The following is a 20,488-nucleotide window of genomic DNA, read 5'->3' on the forward strand; positions in this document are numbered from 1 at the left end:
CAGCAGCTGCTATTCTGCATATAGGGAGTGCACATTTGGTATGATATACAAAAAGAGACATCCTTAAAAGTATCAGAGTAACAGCCGTGTTAGTCTGTATTCGCAAAAAGAAAAGGAGTACTTGTGGCACCTCAGAGACTAACCAATTTATTTGAGCATAAGCTTTTGTGAGCAACAGCTCACTTCATCGGATGCATACCGTGGAAACTGCAGAAGACATTATATACACAGAGACCATGAAACAATACCTCCTCCCACCCCACTCTCCTGTTGGTAATAGCTCATCCAAAGTGACCACTCTCCCTACAATGTGCATGATAATCAAGGTGGGCCATTTCCAGCACACATCCAGGTTTTCTCAACAACACCCCCCCCCCCCCCCCCACACACACAAACTCACTCTCCTGCTGGTAATAGCTCATCCAAAGTGACCACTCTCCTTACAATGTGTATGATAATCAAGGTGGGCCATTTCCAGCATAAATCCAAGTTTAACCAGAACGTCTTGGGGTGGGGGGGGGGGTAGGAAAAAACAAGGGGAAATAGGCTACCTTGCATAATGACTTAGCCACTCCCAGTCTCTATTTAAGCCTAAATTAATAGTATCCAATTTGCAAATGAATTCCAATTCAGCAGTTTCTCGCTGGAGTCTGGATTTGAAGTTTTTTTGTTTTAAGATAGCGACCTTCATGTCTGTAATTGCGTGACCAGAGAGATTGAAGTGTTCTCCGACTGGTTTATGAATGTTATAATTCTTGACATCTGATTTGTGTCCATTTATTCTTTTACGTAGAGACTGTCCAGTTTGACCAATTCCACCATGATTTCAACAATTTCCATCCCACCATCAACCTCAGCCTGGTCCAGTCCACACAAGAGATCCACTTCCTGGACACTACAGTGCTAATAAACAATGGTCACATAAATACCACCCTATACCGGAAACCTACTGACCGCTATTCCTACCTACATGCCTCCAGCTTTCACCCTGACCACACCACACGATCCATCGTCTACAGCCAAGCTCTGCGATACAACCGCATTTGCTCCAACGCCTCAGACAGAGACAAACACCTACAAGATCTCTATCAAGCTTTCTTACAACTACAATATCCACTTGCGGAAGTGAAGAAAGAGATTGATAGAGCCAGAAGAGTTCCCAGAAGTCACCTACTACAGGACAGGCCTAACAAAGAAAATAACAGAACGCCACTTGCCGTCACCTTCAGCCCCCAACTAAAACACCTCCAACGCACTATTAAGGATCTACAACCTATCCTGAAGGATGACCCAACACTCTCACAAATCTTGGGAGACAGGCCAGTCCTTGCCTACAGACAGCCCCCCGACCTGAAGCAAATACTCACCAACAACCACATACCACACAACAGAACCACTAACCCAGGAACCTATCCTTGCAACAAAGCCCATTGCCAACTGTGCCCACATATCTATTCAGGCTACACCATCACAGGGCCTAATAACATCAGCCACACTATCAGAGGCTCGTTCACCTGCACATCCACCAATGTGATATATGCCGTCATGTGCCAGCAATGCCCCTCTGCCATTTACATTGGTCAAACTGGACAGTCTCTACGCAAAAGAATAAATGGACACAAATCAGATGTCAAGAATTATAACTTCATAAACCAGTCGGAGAACACTTCAATCTCTCTGGTCACGCAATTACAGACATGAAGGTCGCTATCTTAAAACAAAAAAACTTCAAATCCAGACTCCAGCGAGAAACTGCTGAATTGGGATTCATTTGCAAATTGGATACTATTAATTTAGGCTTAAATAGAGACTGGGAGTGGCTAAGTCATTATGCAAGGTAGCCTATTTCCCCTTGTTTTTTCCTACCCCACCCACCCCCCAGACGTTCTGGTTAAACTTGGATTTATGCTGGAAATGGCCCACCTTGATTATCATGCACATTGTAGGGAGAGTGGTCACTTTGGATGAACTATTACCAGCAGGAGAGTGAGTTTGTGTGTGTATGGGGGTGGGTAGTGAGAAAACCTGGATTTGTGCTGGAAATGGCCCACCTTGATTTTCATACACATTGTAAAGAGAGTGGTCACTTTGGATGGGCTATTACCAGCAGGAGAGTGAGTTTGGAGGTGGGGGGGGGGGGGCGCGGGCGGGCGGAGGGTGAGAAAACCTGGATTTGTGCTGGAAATGGCCCAACTTCATTATCATACACATTGTAAGGAGAATGATCACTTTAGATAAGCTATTACCAGCAGGACAGTGGGGTAGGAGGAGGTATTGTTTCATGGTCTCTGTGTATATAATGTCTTCTGCAGTTTCCACAGTATGCATCCGATGAAGTGAGCTGTAGCTCACAAAAGCTTATGCTCAAATAAATTGGTTAGTCTCTAAGGTGCCACAAGTACTACTTTTCTTTCTTCCTTAAAAGTATGTCACTAGGACTGTTATCACTGAATCCTTACTTCTCTTTTGTGGTAAATTACTAATTACTCATTTGAGATAGCATTCAGAAGTTCCAATCAGGGATCAATGATCCACTGTACTAGGCACTGCCCAGACAAGTGAAAACTGGGCAATGTCAACAGTTTTATAGTCCCTCATTAGTAATTATTTAAGTTACCTGCAGTATCCAACCAGTACTCCCTGTTGCATTATGGAAAAGAAAACTGGACTCTTTAGTCTAGAAATGCTTTACAAAAACCCCTCCCTGGGAAACTAGAATACAAAAATAATGAAGTCTACAGAGACACCTAGGTGCGTCTATTCCAATTATGCGTTGGTATTTAGTCTTTTGAAAAATCACTGCATGTCAAAGTGATCTGACAAAGACTGCAGTTTAAAACTAACAGTGCAGCTCTTGTTTGTTGGAGACTCAAAGAATCTTACAGGAGTTTAAAATTCAAGATGTAGCTTATCAATCAGTCTAAGGTGACAGGTTTGTAAATTAAAGAAATGTTAGAAGTAAAAAACTTGAGACTGAAAAAGGTATCTTTAATAGGGGGAAGAAAAAAAAACCAGAGGTTTTCAGTTCTTAAACGCTCTTTACCTCATCTGACCCGCTTAATGTTTTCGTTCATACCAGCCCCTGAGGTGGGATTTAAACAGATTCTACCCTAGTACCTTCTCTCTGCTCCAAGTTAACTGTTGACCCACTGGAGTCTGTAGTGCAGCCTCCGTGCTTTAGATTAAAGCTTCCAAAAATCCGTAAGGGCGCTTAGTTCTAAGACTCACAGTTCACAGACAAAACTGACAGTGTTTGACTACTACAGATTTTAGTGATTCTGAAACAGGCTAGTGTGTATATGTATATACACATACCCACACACACACACCTGATAGATACCATGCTTTGACAATAGGAATCCAGAATTCCTTAACTAAAATATATGTTAGCCGGTCACGGGTCAGTTAACTCCCAGGGCAAAGAGAATAAGCAAGTATAGCTTTTAACATTATCTATGGGGAAAACAAAACCTGAGATTAAGGGCTGGTCCACACTTAAAAATTAGATTAACCTAGCCACGTGGCTCAGGGCTATGAAAGATTTTGCACCCTGAGAGCCACAGTTAGGTTGACCTAACCCTCAGTGTAGACCAGATATGAGCAAACTACAGCCCGCGGGACCATCCTGCCTGACCCTTGAGCTCCCGGCCGGGGAGGCTAGCCCCTGGCCCCTCCCCGGCTGTCCCCGCTCCCCTGCAGCACTCTGGGTGGCAAGGCTGCACACTCCTGCAGGGCAGCGCGTCTGGCTCCGGCCAAGCGGCATGGCTGCCAGACATGCTGCTCTGAGCGGCATGGTAAGGGGGCTGGGGCCGGGGGGTTGGATAAGGGGCAGGGGGGGCCCAAGGGTAAGTCAGCAGACAGGGAGCAGGGAGCGGTTGGATGGGGCGGAGGTTCTGGGGGCGGGGGGATGGGGGCGGTCAGGGGACGGGGAACGGGAGGGTTGGATAAGGGTAGGGGTCCCTGTCTGAGGGCAGGGGTGTGGATAGGGGTCGGGGCAGTCAGCGGACAGGGAGCAGGGGGGGTTCGATAGGGGGTGGGGTCCCGGGAGAGCAGTTAGGGTCAGGGGGTCTCAGGATGGGGCAGTCAGGGGACAAGGGATTGGATGGGTCAGGGGTTCTGAGGGGGGCAGTCAGGGGGCGGGAAGTGGGAGGGGTCGGATAGGGGGCAGGAGCCAGGCTGTTTTGGGAGACACAGCCTTCCCTACCCAGCCCTCCAGACAGCTTTGCAACGCCGATGTGGCCCTCGGGCCAAAAAGTTTTCCCACCCCTGGTGTAGACACAGCTAGGTTACAGAAGAATTCTTCTGTCGACCTATCTATCGCCTCTCAGAGAGGTGGATTAACTATATTGATGGAAAACACGCTTCCATCGAGGTAGGAAGCGTCTGCACTAGGGTGCTACAATGGCCCAGTTGCAGTGCCATGTAGCATAGATATAACCCACAATTTACCATAATTGTCTACTCTATGTCAAACCCAACACACACAACTGTGCCTTCACACATTAATTTTCAGGCGTGCAGTGTGCTACGCCTCTGGCAGTAGCCAAAGGTCGCTCAGCTTTAGCTTTCTCTTACCCAATTTATTTTTAAAGCAATACTAACACTGGCCTATACGATCATGTCCACCACTCTGAGGAAAGCAAAACCATGGAAAGTCCAGACAAAAGGTTGTAGAGGCAGTGAGATGATGTACAAAAGGCCAATGAGAGAGAGTGAGATTCCTAGAACAGATGTTTTAGAAATAGATTTATAATGGGATTTTTTAGTAATAGTTTTTCAGTATTTTTATTATTGTATATATTTTTGTTCATGGTTACACAAATTTATGGGAGCTGCCCCTTTAAGGATAGGGTGGAGGCATAGTGACTGGGCTAACGCAGGGGCTCCCAAGCGCCTGCCCAGTGATGATGCTGCTGCAAGAGGAGGCTGGCCTGTAGCTGCACACCGAGCTGTGAACTCCTAAAGAAAAGGTTTGGATCCCCAGCATAAACACAGCTCTCTTTAAAAAGCTGAGTTTTGTAATGGAGGCTGCAACAACTGCTGTGCGAGGTGTTCCTCATACTCCCTCCACTCCATACACTTGCACAGCTACTTCTGTCATGCCTGCCGGCATCTGCAGCCCACGGGGCACATGGAATCAGGGGGCATAGCCATGGAGCCCGTCTTCCCTCCTCCTCCACATAAAGTGGACTGAAGCCTTCGTAACTGATCAATGATTGATAAAGTTTTCGACCCCACGCGCTGAAAAAAGATAATCAAGCCTCTCACCCCCAAAATAATTAAATTGGCTTAAAGACCCAAACAATTTTTTCAACCATATGCATTTTGGGTTCTTTCTACTTGCCTTCTGTTTTTTGTGATTTTAAAGTTCGTGGTTTTCAAGTTTCTTCACCTCAAACATGAGAGCTAGAAACTTAATTTTGATCATTCAAAGCAGAGATTCACAATCACCTGACTCTAGGAGCTGGGGTGTTACAGACTGGCTAGAACTTTACGAGGAGTCTGATTCAGCTTCACCTGTGACAGATCAGCTACCCCGCCCTTCCTCTCCACCTGTCCTGCCCTGCTAATCCTGATTTACTGGGCATCAGAGGGCCTAGATCAATTATCAGACCCCCTGTGTAAGAGCTGGATGATTCCCCTAAAAGCCTGGGAGAGCTCAACTAGAGAGAAGAGCTGCAGGAGGAAGGCTGTCTCCTGTTACTGGCACTGAAGGAAGAGGGTGGTAGGCAGGAGGGGAGCAAGCTCCTGTGAGAGGGCCTAGACAGGTCCAAATCCCGGATAAGTGGCCTGGAGGCAAACTGGGGAGAAGGATCCAGCTTGTGGAGAACAACCAGACTGGGAAAGGACTCCAGGGAGCAAGCCCTGGGGTCAGTAGCTCAGATAAGAGGTGGGTCTCCAGAGAGAAAGTCTAGAGGGTCTGCACGCTGCAGGAGGGTGGGGGGAGGGCAGCCCCTCCATTTTGTTTTCTTTGGGAATAACGTTGAAATTAGTTTTCAATGCCCCACTTAGGGGTGCTGAGATAGGTGGGCGCCTGACAGAGCCGCCCTGATTGAAGGTGGGCCGGACACAAGGGGGCCTTATGAAGTTCAACCCTTAGGGCTTCAAGAAAAACGCTGATTATCACTAAACTCAAGTAAGTCTCACATACTGATAAGACTGAGTCACTGCTCTTTAAAGAAACTAACACTTGAGCGATTCCCAAGTGGTCAGAGTAAACAGGCTGGTAATAAGTTGTGCTGCTACTGCTGAAGGCAGAGACGGACACTGAACATGCACACAAGGGAAAGCCCTCTGGGCGGACTGTAGGTTTGATCTACAAGTGATTGCAAGCCCCCTGCCCTGTAGGCTTCCCTTGATTCGTGCTGTGTTTATTCCATATCTCCGGCTTTCCCTTTGCGGAACGACAACATGGCTCAACAGCAGCACCTAAAAAAACCCAAAGTTTGGAACTGCCTTGTTTCCCATTGCACACTTTTAATGTAAGTAGGGAAACCAGGGCCCACTGTGATCAAATGAGAGGCTAATGTTAGCTGATGTACAACGGTTGTATTTTTTCAAGGTGGTGTGTCTTGGGCCATTTGACAACTGTATCCTCAAAGAGAATCTAAGTTCAGTAGTTTTATTTTAAAATGGTGTTCAGACAGGTGCTTTACTTATGCTAAATACAGTGTACTGAAGACTAGTTTGTTCTTTTCACCTTTGGAGATGAATCATTTGGAATAGTTTACCCTGTAGTTAGGGGCAACACTAGTGTACAGAAAAAGGGTAATATATGCAGATGTGCTATTTCTTGTATTGCAAGGAAAAAGACTCAGCGCTTGTCAAATTTATTCCTCTGCAGACTAAACACATGAAGTGTAGGTCATATACCCATAACTACACAGAAGGTTAACTATATCCAATTTAAAATAGCAATTTGCTTTTTGTTCTTATCCATACTTAAAACGTTCAGCTGGCCCCACTCAGTCTCCTTGTGTATGTTCCTCTCCTCGGCATTTCTCACTGGACCCACAAAGAATCCCATTGGTCACAGCTTCTTCACTACTGCTGGACCCAGCTTGTGTTCTGGCAGCAAGCTTCCATCTAGCACTTATTCTGATTAATGGAAAACTAGAAAGTACAGCACCAGCTATGCCCGTCCATTTTTCTGGCTAAGGCTGTTGGCTGAACACAGGCGATGCCTCATTCAGCAGTGAAGCAATTACCAGAGAGGGAACTCAGTGATGTTCAAGCTTGTTTTTTCAGGCATTATAGGGGGTCGGGGGGTGTTTGTTTGAAGGCTCTATTGTCTTGTTGAACCTGCAGCTGATTTGCTCTGAAATTTCATCTTCAAAAAGGAAGGACAGAAAAGTTTATGAATCAGGTTCTGGACAAAAACATTTATGAGACAAACTTCCATTTGCAAGCCCTATTTCCCCCCTCCCCCCATTGGATTTAGATTACTCCTACTGATGACAGAGCCATTACAACTTAATTCAGCAACAACTTACACCTCCAAAATCTCTTGCATATAGAGAAGCTGTACATACCTAGCAGCTATTTTATCACTTTTCCTCCCTCCCCTCTACTTTGTCAGGGAGATGCAGGCTGGTGCAAGGGAGAGACAATCATCTTTTTTTAAGTGAGAATATTTAATACATAACGTATGTAAGCTGCATATGATTACTGACAATTTTTTCAAATCGAGACTGTCAATTTACTGCTTACAAAGCATGTGACATTTCTGATGACTGCAGTTTTTATAGGCTTCGTTAAGATTGTCTGACACTTTCCATGAAAGGACCCTGTTTTCAGTTACCTTTAACTTTGCTCAACTTTAATTGTTCAGGCTGAATTTGATAGTATGTTTCATCCACAATGCTTCAGCCATTTCTCAAAGTGAGATTAAAGAAAAACATGTTTTGCCCATGTTGAAACAATTCTTTCAGCTGTTTCATTGAGAAGCTCTGTGCCTCCAGCAAAGGCCCAGGTGACGGGTGTCTTGCTAGCGTCTGGAATGTGCCTTTGGCTGTTCCTAGGGTGAGCAGGTAGCAAGTGTGAAAAACTGGGACACTATTTTTTTTTTGCGGGGTGAGGGAGTATACTTGCAGATATAAGACACAGCCCCTAATATCGGCACATCTGGTCACTCTAGCTGTTCCCATGAAAAAACATCCAAAGTTGGCGCACGTGTAAGATTTGAAAAACAACAGTTTGCACATGTTTTATATAGGCTTTGTGAACTTTGGCAGCTAAATTCACAAAAGATTTAATCTTCACTGAATGTGCTCCAGCCCAGGGCTGCAGAAGCCAGGCAGGGCTTCTCCTGCAATTGCTTCTCCCAGCTGTAGTGACACCAGAACTGACAGCAGGGAGATTCTCTCCTGTGCTTACTGCCAACCCCCACCACTCTGGCACCCAAGCAACAGGGAGGAGGAAACCTCCTGTCTCTAATTCAGAGGGGATGCATGCCTGTAGGGTAGGGATCACTAGTGGGACAGGCTGGAATGGGCTGAGGCAAAATCGCTAACCACTAGAGAAGACTTGCCTATCGAGCCTGGAGTAGAACCCAAAATAACCAATAGCCAACATTCCACTCCTGTCAGCAAAGTCAGAAGTTCAGATATACCAGAATTAAGGTTGCTTGTGCAATCTTAATTTGGCCCCCTTGTGCAGATGCATAAATTGAAGTTATATAGCAGGGGTGGCCAAACCGCAGCTCGTGAGCCACATGTGGCTCTTTAACAGTTAAAATGTGGCTTGTAGAGCCTCCCCCGCCATTCTCCCCCTGTCAGAGGGGGAGGGGGAGATTGGGGCTTCTGCCCTGGCACAGGGCAGTGGGGCTAGTTTCTTCTGCTAGAGACGACTGGTGCCTGCTGGGGGAGGCATAATTTAAAAGGTTTGCCCCTCCCTCAACAGCTTGAGTCACAACCTCCTCTTACCATCAGTGGCCCCTCCCTGCAGATCCCAGGTGTTAGCTCCGCATGGAGAGGTAGCGGCAAACAGCTGGAAGCTGCAGGAAGGGGCCACTGCCTTTAGCTCCGTGGTGAGAGGCAGCAGCCCCCGCACCACCACCACCCACAGAGCTCCCAGCTGTTTGCTGCTGCCTCTCCCCACAGCCACAGCTCCCAGCTTGCTGGCTCTAGCAGCTTTGCGGCATCATGTGACCGAGTAGGGTCAGCAAATCCTGGCAAAAATCTGGGGTGGCGCATGACTCCGTGTGCCCCCCCTCATGCGTCACCTCTGGTTCTGAGCAATGGGGACGGGAGTCTCAGGGCTTCAGCAGGTGCAGGGCTTCAGCCCCGAGCCCCGGCAGGTGCCCCAGCTCTCGAACTTCTGAAGGTTGTCATATGCAGCTCAGAGGATCAGTAAGTTTGGCCACCCCTCTTACAGAGTCTTTTATTACATGATCACATACTAATTTTTCCACAGGACCCCTGCCTCATTCAGTACATAAAACGGATGATGATCTCCGAATGAGCAGATATTCAATAATTTGTTTTCTCTTCATGGTTCAAACTGTGTGACTTCTTAATAGCATCACACTTGTTTTTGAAAAAGTTCATCAAATTTACAATATAAAAGTATACATAGATTTATTTTTTCTACCCCTTTGTACTTGCCTACACTTGGAAGTTTACATTGAATAGCTGGTCCTGAAAAGGGTGGACTGATTTTAAGTCAAAGAAACTTAAATCACCAATTTAAAATGATTTATTAGCAAGCAGGAAACGGATTTAAATCAATTGTTTTAATCTAGTTTTGAATTTGTACTATTTAGGTATTTCCTAAAGAAAGACAGATTTGCATTGGGTGGTAATAATTAAAACATGTTGACCTGCAGCTAAATATAGGCTTTCCACAAAGTCTGGTGGAGGTTTTTTTTGCTAAGAAGGATGATACACTATATCTATATTCATTTGATTAAACAATTACATAGCAACTTACATTTATGCAGATTCTCAATGTTTACATTTTTATGATGTTAGAAAACAGTGAATGATTCATTTCTTATTTACCAGATTATTTTGTGTTGAGCTCTATTTGGACGGAAATTCAAATAAAATACACCAAAACAGAGTTTTATTTGATAAATTAAGTAAAATGATCTTTAAAGTGCTGGATACACAAGAAAAAAGTTTTGCAGTTTATATTAGCATGTTTGGCATTTAAATTAGCTATCTATTACACAAAGCAAGTATCTTTAGTTAGTGATCCAAATGGATTGTTTCTGGACACATATTGAATCTATTTCCCTATGTTAAGTACCCTCACACCTTCTTGTCAACTGTCTGAATGGGCCATCTTGATCATCACTACAAAAGTTTTTTTCTCTGGCTGATAATAGCTCTTCTCAATTAATGAGCCTCTTACAGTTTGTATGGCAACTTCCACCTTCTCTGTATGTGTGTACATATATCTTCTTACTATATGTTCCAATCTATGCATCCGATGAAGTGGGCTGTAGCTCATGAAAACTTATGCTCAAATAAACTGGTTAGTCTCTAAGGTGCCACAAGTCCTCCTGTTCTTTTTGCAGATACAGACTAACACGGCTGCTACTCTGAAAACTTTCTGGACACCATGCCCTACCTACATTTTAGAACGACTAGATCTCACCCTCTCATACCTACTTTTTAATCCATAACTCTGAAGATGAAAACAAGCTTTCCTGGTTTTTCAACTGCCAAGTGGTTTCTTAGCTTTGAATTAGTGATTGAACTGAACTAGCTGAAGAAACTGAAATCAAGAAAATAGTCTCTCTGTTGCTGCAGAAATGGCTCCTGATGTTTCGCTGGTTTAGCACTTTAAACTCTGGTTCCCGGTGCTTAGCCAATAACTGACACCAATTCAGTGGTCTGACTTGTTTTAAAACTTGGCAGGCAAACATGTACTAATTATTATTTTTTATTCAATTTAAAATAGTTTAGGCTTTAAAATAGGTTTATTTTAAAAACAAACCTGTATTTAATTTAAAACTTTTAAAAAATCTGTTTTGTTTTTTTTTTTAAAAAAAAATCCATTTTTGTCCACACTGAAAGATAGAAAGTACCAATTCCATGAGAAAACATTTATTTCAACTTCATTCTGTTATGTCAGAATGATAAATGATCCCTTTTAAAAATGGAGGATTGTGAATACTGAGCTGACAGGCTCTTTTATTGAATAGTGAAATTTCTTATAAGTATTCAAGCATAAGCTGGCGTCAATTTATGGGTTTTCATATAACTAATTCTGCCCACATTGTGAGCCCATCTAGCATCATTCTTCATTTAAAGCCCTACATGTTTTCTCTGAAGTTGCTAGCAATTTCTAAAGCAATACTTGAGAATCCACTACTGAAATACTTGCTAGTAGTTGCCAAAGAACTATTCATTATCTGTATGCTGTACTTTCACCAATACTGACATGTGGTCTAATGGATAGGATACTGGGGGACTTGGAGTCCGAAGACCTGGATTCTATCATAGGTCTGCCACTGAACTGTGTGACTTTGGTAAAATCACATTGCTGCTATGTCTATTTCCCCTCTCATCCTTTCTTCAGATTCTAAACTCTTTGGAGCACAGACCGTCTCTCACTGTGCATTTGCACAGAAACATGGTCCTGATTTTGGTCAGAGACTGTAAATGTTTCCATAAAATCCAACAGCTGTGCAAGAAACTGTTTTGCAAGTCATGTTTCTTACCATACAGTTCATGGCAAAGTGATTGTGCTGCGTCTGCAGCTCCATAGCGTGGGGGTGACTGGTTCCAATCTCTGTGTAACTATTCAGAAACAGACCTTTGTTGTGTGTGATCCAGTCAAACATCTATAAGAAAAACAACAACAAGATCACTCATTTACAATGCAATGACAAGCTATAAACAAGGAACATGCGATTTCGCGTTTTACAAGAGACCCAGACCCTACAATAATGAAACCTGAAGTTGCAGTTTATTTTTGCTACTTTGTTAATTTCAGTGTTAACCATCTCAAAGCTTTCTCAAACGAACAATCTCAGCCCAAAAATTTCATCACCCCATACTCTAGTTGCAGCAAAATCTGCTCCATTAAATTAGGGCCAGAGAAAAAATCTTTACTTGAAGTTTGAAGGTAATGCACAAAGACAGACTGCATGATAAAACATCTACCTTTTCGTGTTGCTAATCTTCTCAATGCTGGCTTGCTAAATTAAAAAAAAAAAATTAAGACAAGCTATTAGAAGCCTACTTCTATACCTGCTCAAAAATATAATTTTAATTATGTAATTGCCTGCAGTCATAGACACGTTTTATTTGTATTACAGCAGTGCAGCTTAAAGCCTAGGCATTCATACAAAATATAAATGTTCAAGTACACGATCACAACTTCCTCCATTTTTGTCTTAAATACAATAGTCACAAAATCCTACATTATGACAATGCCAAGGTTTTTTAATTCAACATAAATGCAGGAAATGCAAGTTACACTCCCAACCACCATCTAAGCGAGAAGTTGGTGCAACTGATGTATCTTGAATTATTGGTTACATTGTTAAGCGTGACTTCAAATACAGCATTCAAGGTGTAGATGAGTTAATGCTGTATTTCCTTCACTTTTTAATTGCCGTGTGTGTGTTAACAGAATTAACATTCACATAGATTTTTTGCATGCAATGTATATATATATATTTGATGCTGGGGAGCCGTTCAGTTTTTTGCCGGTGGAAAGTGAAGCCCGACAGAGAACAAGCAGCACGGCAAAACAGATGCAGAGCTTGATTCCCTGCTGTGATCATCAACTCCTCCATAATTCTAAACTGAAGAGACCACCTGCTCTCCGAGCTGGGTGAAAAGGATTCCTTGATGAAAGAACACAGGCAGGAACCAAAAGTGCTGCCAAGTTGAAAATATCAGCCTTAATAATATGTAGGTTACCAAAGCAACACTAGTAACTTCAGTTCTCCATTCCTCCATGAGCTGGGAACACAGAATATATTGTAAGTGGCTGGGTTGCATGTCAGGAGCCAGGAGCAGGAAGAGCCAAGAGCGTGGCAGCTTCAACGTGAGGGCAGTCCAGACATACCTGAGCAAAGAGGTTGAATATTTAGAAGGAATAATCTCAGGTCTGCGTGAGCCACACCTGCAGATTTGGTGTTTCTAAGCCTGCATTTGGGGGTCCATTGGAAACTCAGACCTTACAACCATGCTGGCACATCCAAACTGCTCTATGCAGACCCAAGTCAGAACTTCAGCTTCTGTGGGTGTTTAGCATCATATCCCAGAGTTCCTAGCTCTCTAGCTAGCTTAAGCTGCTCTGTGCTTGGTTATGGGAGAACCTGTCTGTGAAGTTGACAGGAAGTATTTTGCATGGTTTTAGCCCACCAACACATCGAACCAAGCCATTTTGAGTCTGCATGCTCCCAGCAGTCAAAGCCATCCACATGGATTCCGACTCGGCGGAAAAACTTTTCCACCTCATGCTGCCAATCCTAGTTCACGAATCAGGCAGAGTGTCTGCAAGATGCTGGTGGACATTAAAGTAGCAGTTTGTGAGCTGCCAAAGGCACCTCTCAGAAGGGGGTACTGACATGCCAGCCATGACCCAGCTGATGCTGCTCATGCCTGTTGCCTTAGCCACAGACTCCCTCTATGTAGACCAGAGCTTCTGGAGCAGGGCCACAGCACAGACTGGTGGGTTCACATCATCAAACAGACTTGGAGTGACTAGCAAAGCACAGTCCTTTCACATGAAGAAACAGATGCTCCTGGAGGTATGCAATCAGCTTGCCCCATCCTCCAGTGCCAGTACACCGACATGAGGGCAGCCAAGCCAGTCCAGAAGCAGGTCACCATAGCCATCTGGAAGCTAATACCCCAGCCTAATACAGGTCCATGGCTAGCCAGCTTAGAATTGGCAAGTCACTGTGCGAGTTGTTGTGGCAGAGGTTTGAGAGGTGATCAGGCCTGTGAAGTACTGAAAGTTGGTAGGCGCTACATATGTTACGGCACAATGTCTGGGAGGATAAGGGGAAACCTCTTCTAGTAGACTCAGGACACTCCTGGATTTCTGCACTGGCATACATGGCCAGACAGTGCATCTGTCATAACGGGTGCGGGATCCAGATGTCCCACAGAAATTAGGGATGCTTTGTGTGCCCACATACCAGGTTTGCATGATGCCATGCATAAGGGGGAATTAAGTGTTATTTTAAGTCATGCTCTGTATGAGTGAAAGGCAGCTGTGGGATTTTTATTTTTATTTTTTTATTTTTAAGTGTGTTGGTAATATGAATTCTGGAAACACTTTCATGAAATGTATGGAGATGTTATACATTTTATGACTATTGGCCAGGTACTTCAACTCAGTCTATGGATTACTCTGACATTTGTAAAATTTTATTGTGAAATTTATTGAGAATGGGCATGTGATGACCTTTATTAATGTTTGCCACTTAACATTACATCTAATAAAACTTGAATTCCACACAAGGCTAAAGCAGCAAGACTTTATTTAATACATGTATTAAGATACCAATATAAGAAACAGAAAAGCAGACCAGCTGCCCTCAGAACGTACAACACAATAACCAAGTTATGTGCAAGAACAGTGAAAGCTGCATGTTACCAAATGACATGGCCAACTATTCCTGGGTGGCCTCTCCTTGACTTTCTGGTGCATTTTACACATGTGGGCTGCAACTAGACTTGAATGGATGAATCCAGGGGGTACACCTGCCCATTCCACGTGCTACTGTTCATTGCTTGTGACATGATCCAGCCAACTGCTGAACTGCTACACAGTCTGCAGGACACAATAGTGTGGAGGGAATTCAGGGCATGGAGGTAAAGCTGGAAGTGGCAATAGAAGCTGCAGTGTGGTAGCCATGAGTAAAAGTAATAGCTCGAACTGTTCCTTCTGCTGCACTGTCTTCCTTCTTCAACCTCAAGGCATGCTCCATTAATTTATCTGCCAATCCTTGCTCACGCTGTGCATCATCTCTCTTTTTCCACTCTTCTCTCATCCTTATCCTTCTGATATTTCATTGGGTGCTTCTGGAACTCTATCTGCTGATTCATTCTATCTAGAATCTCTCCCACCAGCTCATCTCAGATTTTCTGCTTGCCAGCAGAAGGTAGGTCCACTCCCCCAGGCTCCTAGTGCCGTGTATTTGCCCTACAGAGGTGGAAGGATCTTGGGGTGGGGGGGGTGGGGGGGGATCCTGCTTTAATTCAAGGTCAAAAGATGTTACTTTCATCAATGGACTGTTTATTATTCACCCAAAAAACACTGGCCATTGACGATCTCCTCTGGAGCAGCACTGAAAGCCATCATACAGCATGGCAAGAAATACATAAAAAATTAATCTATTTTCCTTTTGTTTTTCCATGATTGGGAGGGAGAACTTATAAATGGTCTACTTACTGGCCATGGATTTTTCAGTCCTTTCAGGCAGGGCAAGCACTGGAAAACATTGATATTCTGGAAGTCCCTGAGTGGAAATGTGAACTTCGTTCCAAGCCAAGAGAGGACAGCCATCTGTCTATGCTAAGATCTGTTTAAGCTTCTAGTGCCCAACATATGGAGGGGCTCAAGAGTAAGGCTAAGATTTTGTCACGGAGGTCATGGAAGTCACCAAATCTGTGACTTCCAGAGACCTCCGTGATATTTTTGCTTAAGCCCCAGGGTGGCAGTGATGGACCCGTCAGCTGACGGGGGACCCCCTGCAGCTCCCAGCCGGCATGGGCAATCTGGTCCCCCTGGCAGCTCGGAGCCACCGCTGTAGGCAGCAGGGACCCCCGCAGCTTGGAGCTGCTGCCGCAGGGGGACCCCACAGTTACAAGCTATTGCCGAAGACACTGTGGGCAGAACCCACAGCTCCAAGGTGCTGCTGGAGGCAGGGGGGACCCCACGCTGAACTCTGGAGTCCCAGCAGCAGTGGGTGCTGGACCCTCCTCCTTCCCCATTTTGTAATAGTTATTTTTAATAAAAGTCAGGGACAGGTCACAGGCTTCCATGAATTTTTGGTTATTGCCCCTGACCTGTCCATGACTTTTACTAAAAATAGCAGTGACAAAATCTTAGCCTTACTCTTGAGTTCGAGAGGCAGCCCTGATAAGTATACCCAGCCCTGGAAAGAAATCAATCATCTGGAGTTCCTACTCAGTGAGAAGTTGGTTTTAATCACCAACCAGCAATGGGTGAAAATTTGTAGTAAAATCAATAAGGTGCTGATTTAGCATGGAGACACAGTACATCCTCCTTACAAGCATCTTGTGTCCATGCATAGACCCAAATGACTGCCAGCCCATGGGGACTCCTAACACAGACAGCTACCATCTGCTGTAATTTGGACTCCTATTTAAGCCAGCTATGGACCAAAATACACACTGGCATTTTGTTTGGACTCATAACAGCCAGCTTTTTGGGGGACTCAGTTTACAGAACAGTATGGGCATGGCCAATTTATAAGATGCACTGTATTAGATGGGAAGAGTACGTGAGGTTAATTGTGGGGCCCCGATGCATCCTGATAACAGCCATTAACTAGTAAAAATTTTATGATAACCGCTCAACTTTCTTACTCATTTTACGGTATCCATTTTGAATCCCAAGTGGTGATGGGAGGAAAGCGGGGGGAGCTAAGGGAAGGGCGTGGGTTCTGCCATGAACAGAAGTACATCCAAACCCTGACTGATATTCATAAAGTAATAGACATTCCTCCCTTCCGTATACTAACAAACATGGCAGCAGAAACTTATCAGATTCTAGAGCGGGCTGCTCCCAAGGGCTGTCCCCCCGCTCAGCACAGTCACGCACCATTGTGTGCTCAGTGCACACCACAGTTGCCAGTACCTGGATGAATTTCTCATAGAAGAGGCAGGAGGACAGTGAGTTCCCAAAAAGTTCTGTTGACATCCTTGACTCTGCAGTACTTGGTCTTCAGACACTGGCCCAAGTCCAGAAGGGTTCCTGGCCTAGTCAGACTAATTTGTGTGTGTGTGTGTGTGTGTGTGTGTGTGTGTACTGAAAGGGGTTTGGGTTTCAACCTGATTCGGAGCCCAGGCTTCATGTGCTGTGAATACATACTCTTAAGGCAGTGGTTCTCAACCCGCAGCCCAATCAGCACACAGCTGCGGCCTATGTGACATCCTCAGGGTCATACAGGCAGTATTGTGTGGATGAGGCCCAAGTAACACAGAGAGCTGCATATGTGGCCCACAATGGTAAATAGGTTGAGAACCACTGTCTTAAGGTCTTATCTGGACTAGAATAAAAAGGTGTGTGTATTAGAACACATTAGCTAGCACAGACAGATTTTATAAGTTTAGCGTGCTGCCTCTAAAACTTGCTGAGCTGCTTAGCACTTTAGCTAATTAATACCCACACCTTTTTTCCTAGTCTAGACAAGAACAAAGAAACAACATTAACCATCACTGAGCACGGCTACCCATAGGAGCACATCCCAGAGGTGAACAATCTCAGCTTTATCAACTCATAACCCACCTATTCCAGTCTTTGGGAAATAGAAAAAATGGAAGAGATTTTTTTCTGACAGACTGAAAAGACAGAACTCTGAGTGATTGGCATAAACCCTACAACCAAAACTTTTAAGCAGGAGTTAACAATATGAATCAGGAGCTTTTCAGGTAAGACAATAAGGGAAATAGTTGTCAAGTGCCATATTTAGGTGTCTTAAACATTAACTCTTCCTTCATGTGTTCGCTGTACAAAATTAACACAGCAAGAAATTTGCAGCTTTGTAGGCTTTCAATCCCTGCAAGAGTAACTGAATTAACACATTTCTAAGGAGATATGGGGCATCGTGAATGCTGGATGACAGAGAGCATTCAATCTTGGTCAGATTTTTTCTGTGTGTTTTTGAGCTAATGTGCACCATCCCCCCAATTCCTGCATGGCAGAAACAGCTTCTATTTACTTTTTTAATAATTTTCCTTTGGTCATAGATCATAAGAAGTGGCATCTCCAGGAGAAATTATAACCCGAGCATTTTAGAAAATGGGCCAAAACCCACTCTCCAAGGGTTTTGGCAGTCTAATTTCAGCCTCTCTTAGGAAGAAACTACTATCTTTCTAGAAAGCTTCTTGATCAAATATATAGTGGTCATCAGTTTCTAGTTATGTCCCATCTTCTGACGCAGACCTGCTTTTACTCTAATGCACGTAACTCTTTACCCCTTACCAAACAAACCCTGGTAATACTATGAACACAAATGTGAAGTGAGTGTTGTATCTATGGCCATTCATTAGGCTTCCCCACTAGGGCGTGCACTCTTTTCAAAGGAGATATTATCAACCACTAAAAATGAATCTCAGGAAATTAGACAGCACATCCGTCTCGCCTGTAATTAACACAGGACTCTTAAACATGTCAATGTAGGCATCTCTTTCCCTCTCCTGTAGTTCAGGAGAGCTTAACTCATTCTGACCACTTACAGACTGAGCAAGAGTCACTCAACAGGAAACTGAGATGATGCATCACTGCATTCATCCTGCTGCAGCAGAGGGGCATTACTCTTTAACAGTATGCACATTCATGTTGTGCCAGAAAAAATACCATCCTAAAATAAACTTACTGCAACTGAAGTGTCTGTGTGTCACTCAAAACCCAAATCCCTCTCTGTTAATCAAGTTCACTGAAACACCAATTATCCACACTAGAAACTGAGTTCAGAAAATACTAAAAGCCACTCTGAATACAACACTCCCCCCCACCTCAATGGAAAGTTGTAGTTAGTAGTTCTTAGAGAATGTTTTCCAGCTTTCATTGGCACTTTTTTTCTTTTTTTTTTTAAATCAGGCAAGACCAACCTAAGTACCTTGAAGCTGATGGTGCATGGTTGTTTCCCCTTTACCCCACAGCCCTTTTACCTTTTCAGCATCCTGCTCAAACAGCCTGAGCTGAAAACATTGGTCCAGTTTCAACTTCCGCACATGCCACATCTGATGCAGATGCTGCCGAGTTGAGTGCAGCCGGTCCAACATGGTGGATACTTTGGGTAAAAGGTTCTGCAAGTCTGCATTCCCTGACCCAGAGTTCTTTTTGGGGAAACTTTCACTGCTCTGTATCCGCTGGAGCAGCTTTTGTCCTTCCAAGTCAAGGTCCTCAATAGGGGCCTTAATGACTTTCTTCTTCAATTGTGAATGCTCCTCAATCATATTTCGAGCACCCTCCAAGTCCTGAGGCAATTCCTTTTTAGCCAGTATATCCTGCAGTTCCTCCAATCTGGACAGCATATGGGTTGCACTGCTAATGTAGTCCTCAAAGGCAACTCTGATTTCAATCCATTCCTCATGGTTATACTCCAAACAGCCATCAAATTCTGGAGTTAGCTGAGAGGGGTCAACTACTTTGGTAAGGCCTTCCAGAGATACCATGTTAGTCTAAAACACAATGAAGAATATTGCAATCACAAATCTGATGCATTTGGAAAATACAGTGAAAATGCAGTTCAGAGCATCTAGTTAATATTGTCTGTGCTCGTATTTTGAACAATATATAACATTAAAAACAACCAAGGCAACACACAATGCTTTATTTACAAAGCACAGGTGGCCTTAGAAACCACAAATCTAACATGAGATTAAAAATAGACCCACACTTCTTGCAGTCCTGCAGCCTGATTTAGCTCTCCTCCCATTCAAATGCCAAGGTTCAGCTCAACTATTTTTAATAAAAACTTGAGCTAGGTGGACCAAAACTCCCCAGGAACTAAGCAGTAAGCCTACATTTTTCCATCTTGCTATTACCTCAAATTCAAACTTAGAGCTGCCAAAGTTAGTCCTTTGTTTTTGCCAGAAGTTGTCTGGCTTGATTATCAGTGCAACATGAATACAACAGGGAAAGGATTCCTGTAAAATCTTCAGCAGAGGCTTAATAGAGTCCCATTTAGATCCACGCATGTCTACAATCACTGTGAATCCTCGTTTACAAACTTCTTCACTGGAGGGAGAAGGAAAGAAAAGAAAAGAAAATGTTAATATGCACTATAACAAGTTAAAGGTCAAATTAGGCTTCTCTTGTTCCATCACAACACTTGGTAATTCAGTTACCTGTGTAACAGCAGCAGGATTTGGCCTAAATGCTTACTATTGGACGTACTAACCAGGTCTAGAACTACACCCTGGTAAAGGAAGCACAAAACTTGCTCTTAGTCAAGATTAATTTTTTATTTCCAAGCTCTCTATGTAGTTATCGTTTTTCAGCCTTGTTGCGAATCAGCAGAGCAGCAAGCATATTCACAAGTTGTTTTTCAATGCTGTACTAGTATCATTCATTTTGTACATCTATATTTTATTCTCTTAAGCTGTAACCCCATGGAAGGATACACAGTCCATGTTAGCAGCAAAATGCATTAATAAATACCTGATTTTTTATCCCTTGTGCACATCAATGACATACCTCTTCGTGTCCGGAGAGAGGGGATACCCAACTGTGCTATGCAAATTAACTGGATGAGTCTCAGACAAAAATGCATGAAGACAGTTAAATAGGTATCTAGGAAAGATGTATCCAATATTAA

The 20,488-nt window shown here is 43.8% G+C and overlaps 1 protein-coding gene across 7 annotated transcripts in view; it reads right to left on the reverse strand.

Annotated features, from left to right (window-relative positions):
* Nucleotides 1–20,488, reverse strand: part of TRIO (trio Rho guanine nucleotide exchange factor) — a 403,258-nt gene that overhangs the window by 240,839 nt on the left and 141,931 nt on the right. For all 7 annotated transcript variants that reach the window (XM_073332315.2, XM_073332317.2, XM_073332318.2 and 4 more), the window contains 3 exons: nucleotides 19,716–19,908; nucleotides 18,837–19,349; nucleotides 11,672–11,794 (listed from right to left, as the gene is read on the reverse strand). In XM_073332315.2, coding sequence (XP_073188416.1) covers nucleotides 11,672–11,794; nucleotides 18,837–19,349; nucleotides 19,716–19,908 — 829 coding nt within the window. The remainder of the gene's footprint in view (nucleotides 1–11,671; nucleotides 11,795–18,836; nucleotides 19,350–19,715; nucleotides 19,909–20,488) is intronic.

Source organism: Lepidochelys kempii, chromosome 2 (genome assembly GCF_965140285.1).
Source record: "Lepidochelys kempii isolate rLepKem1 chromosome 2, rLepKem1.hap1, whole genome shotgun sequence".
NCBI classification, from domain to species: Eukaryota; Metazoa; Chordata; order Testudines; family Cheloniidae; genus Lepidochelys; species Lepidochelys kempii.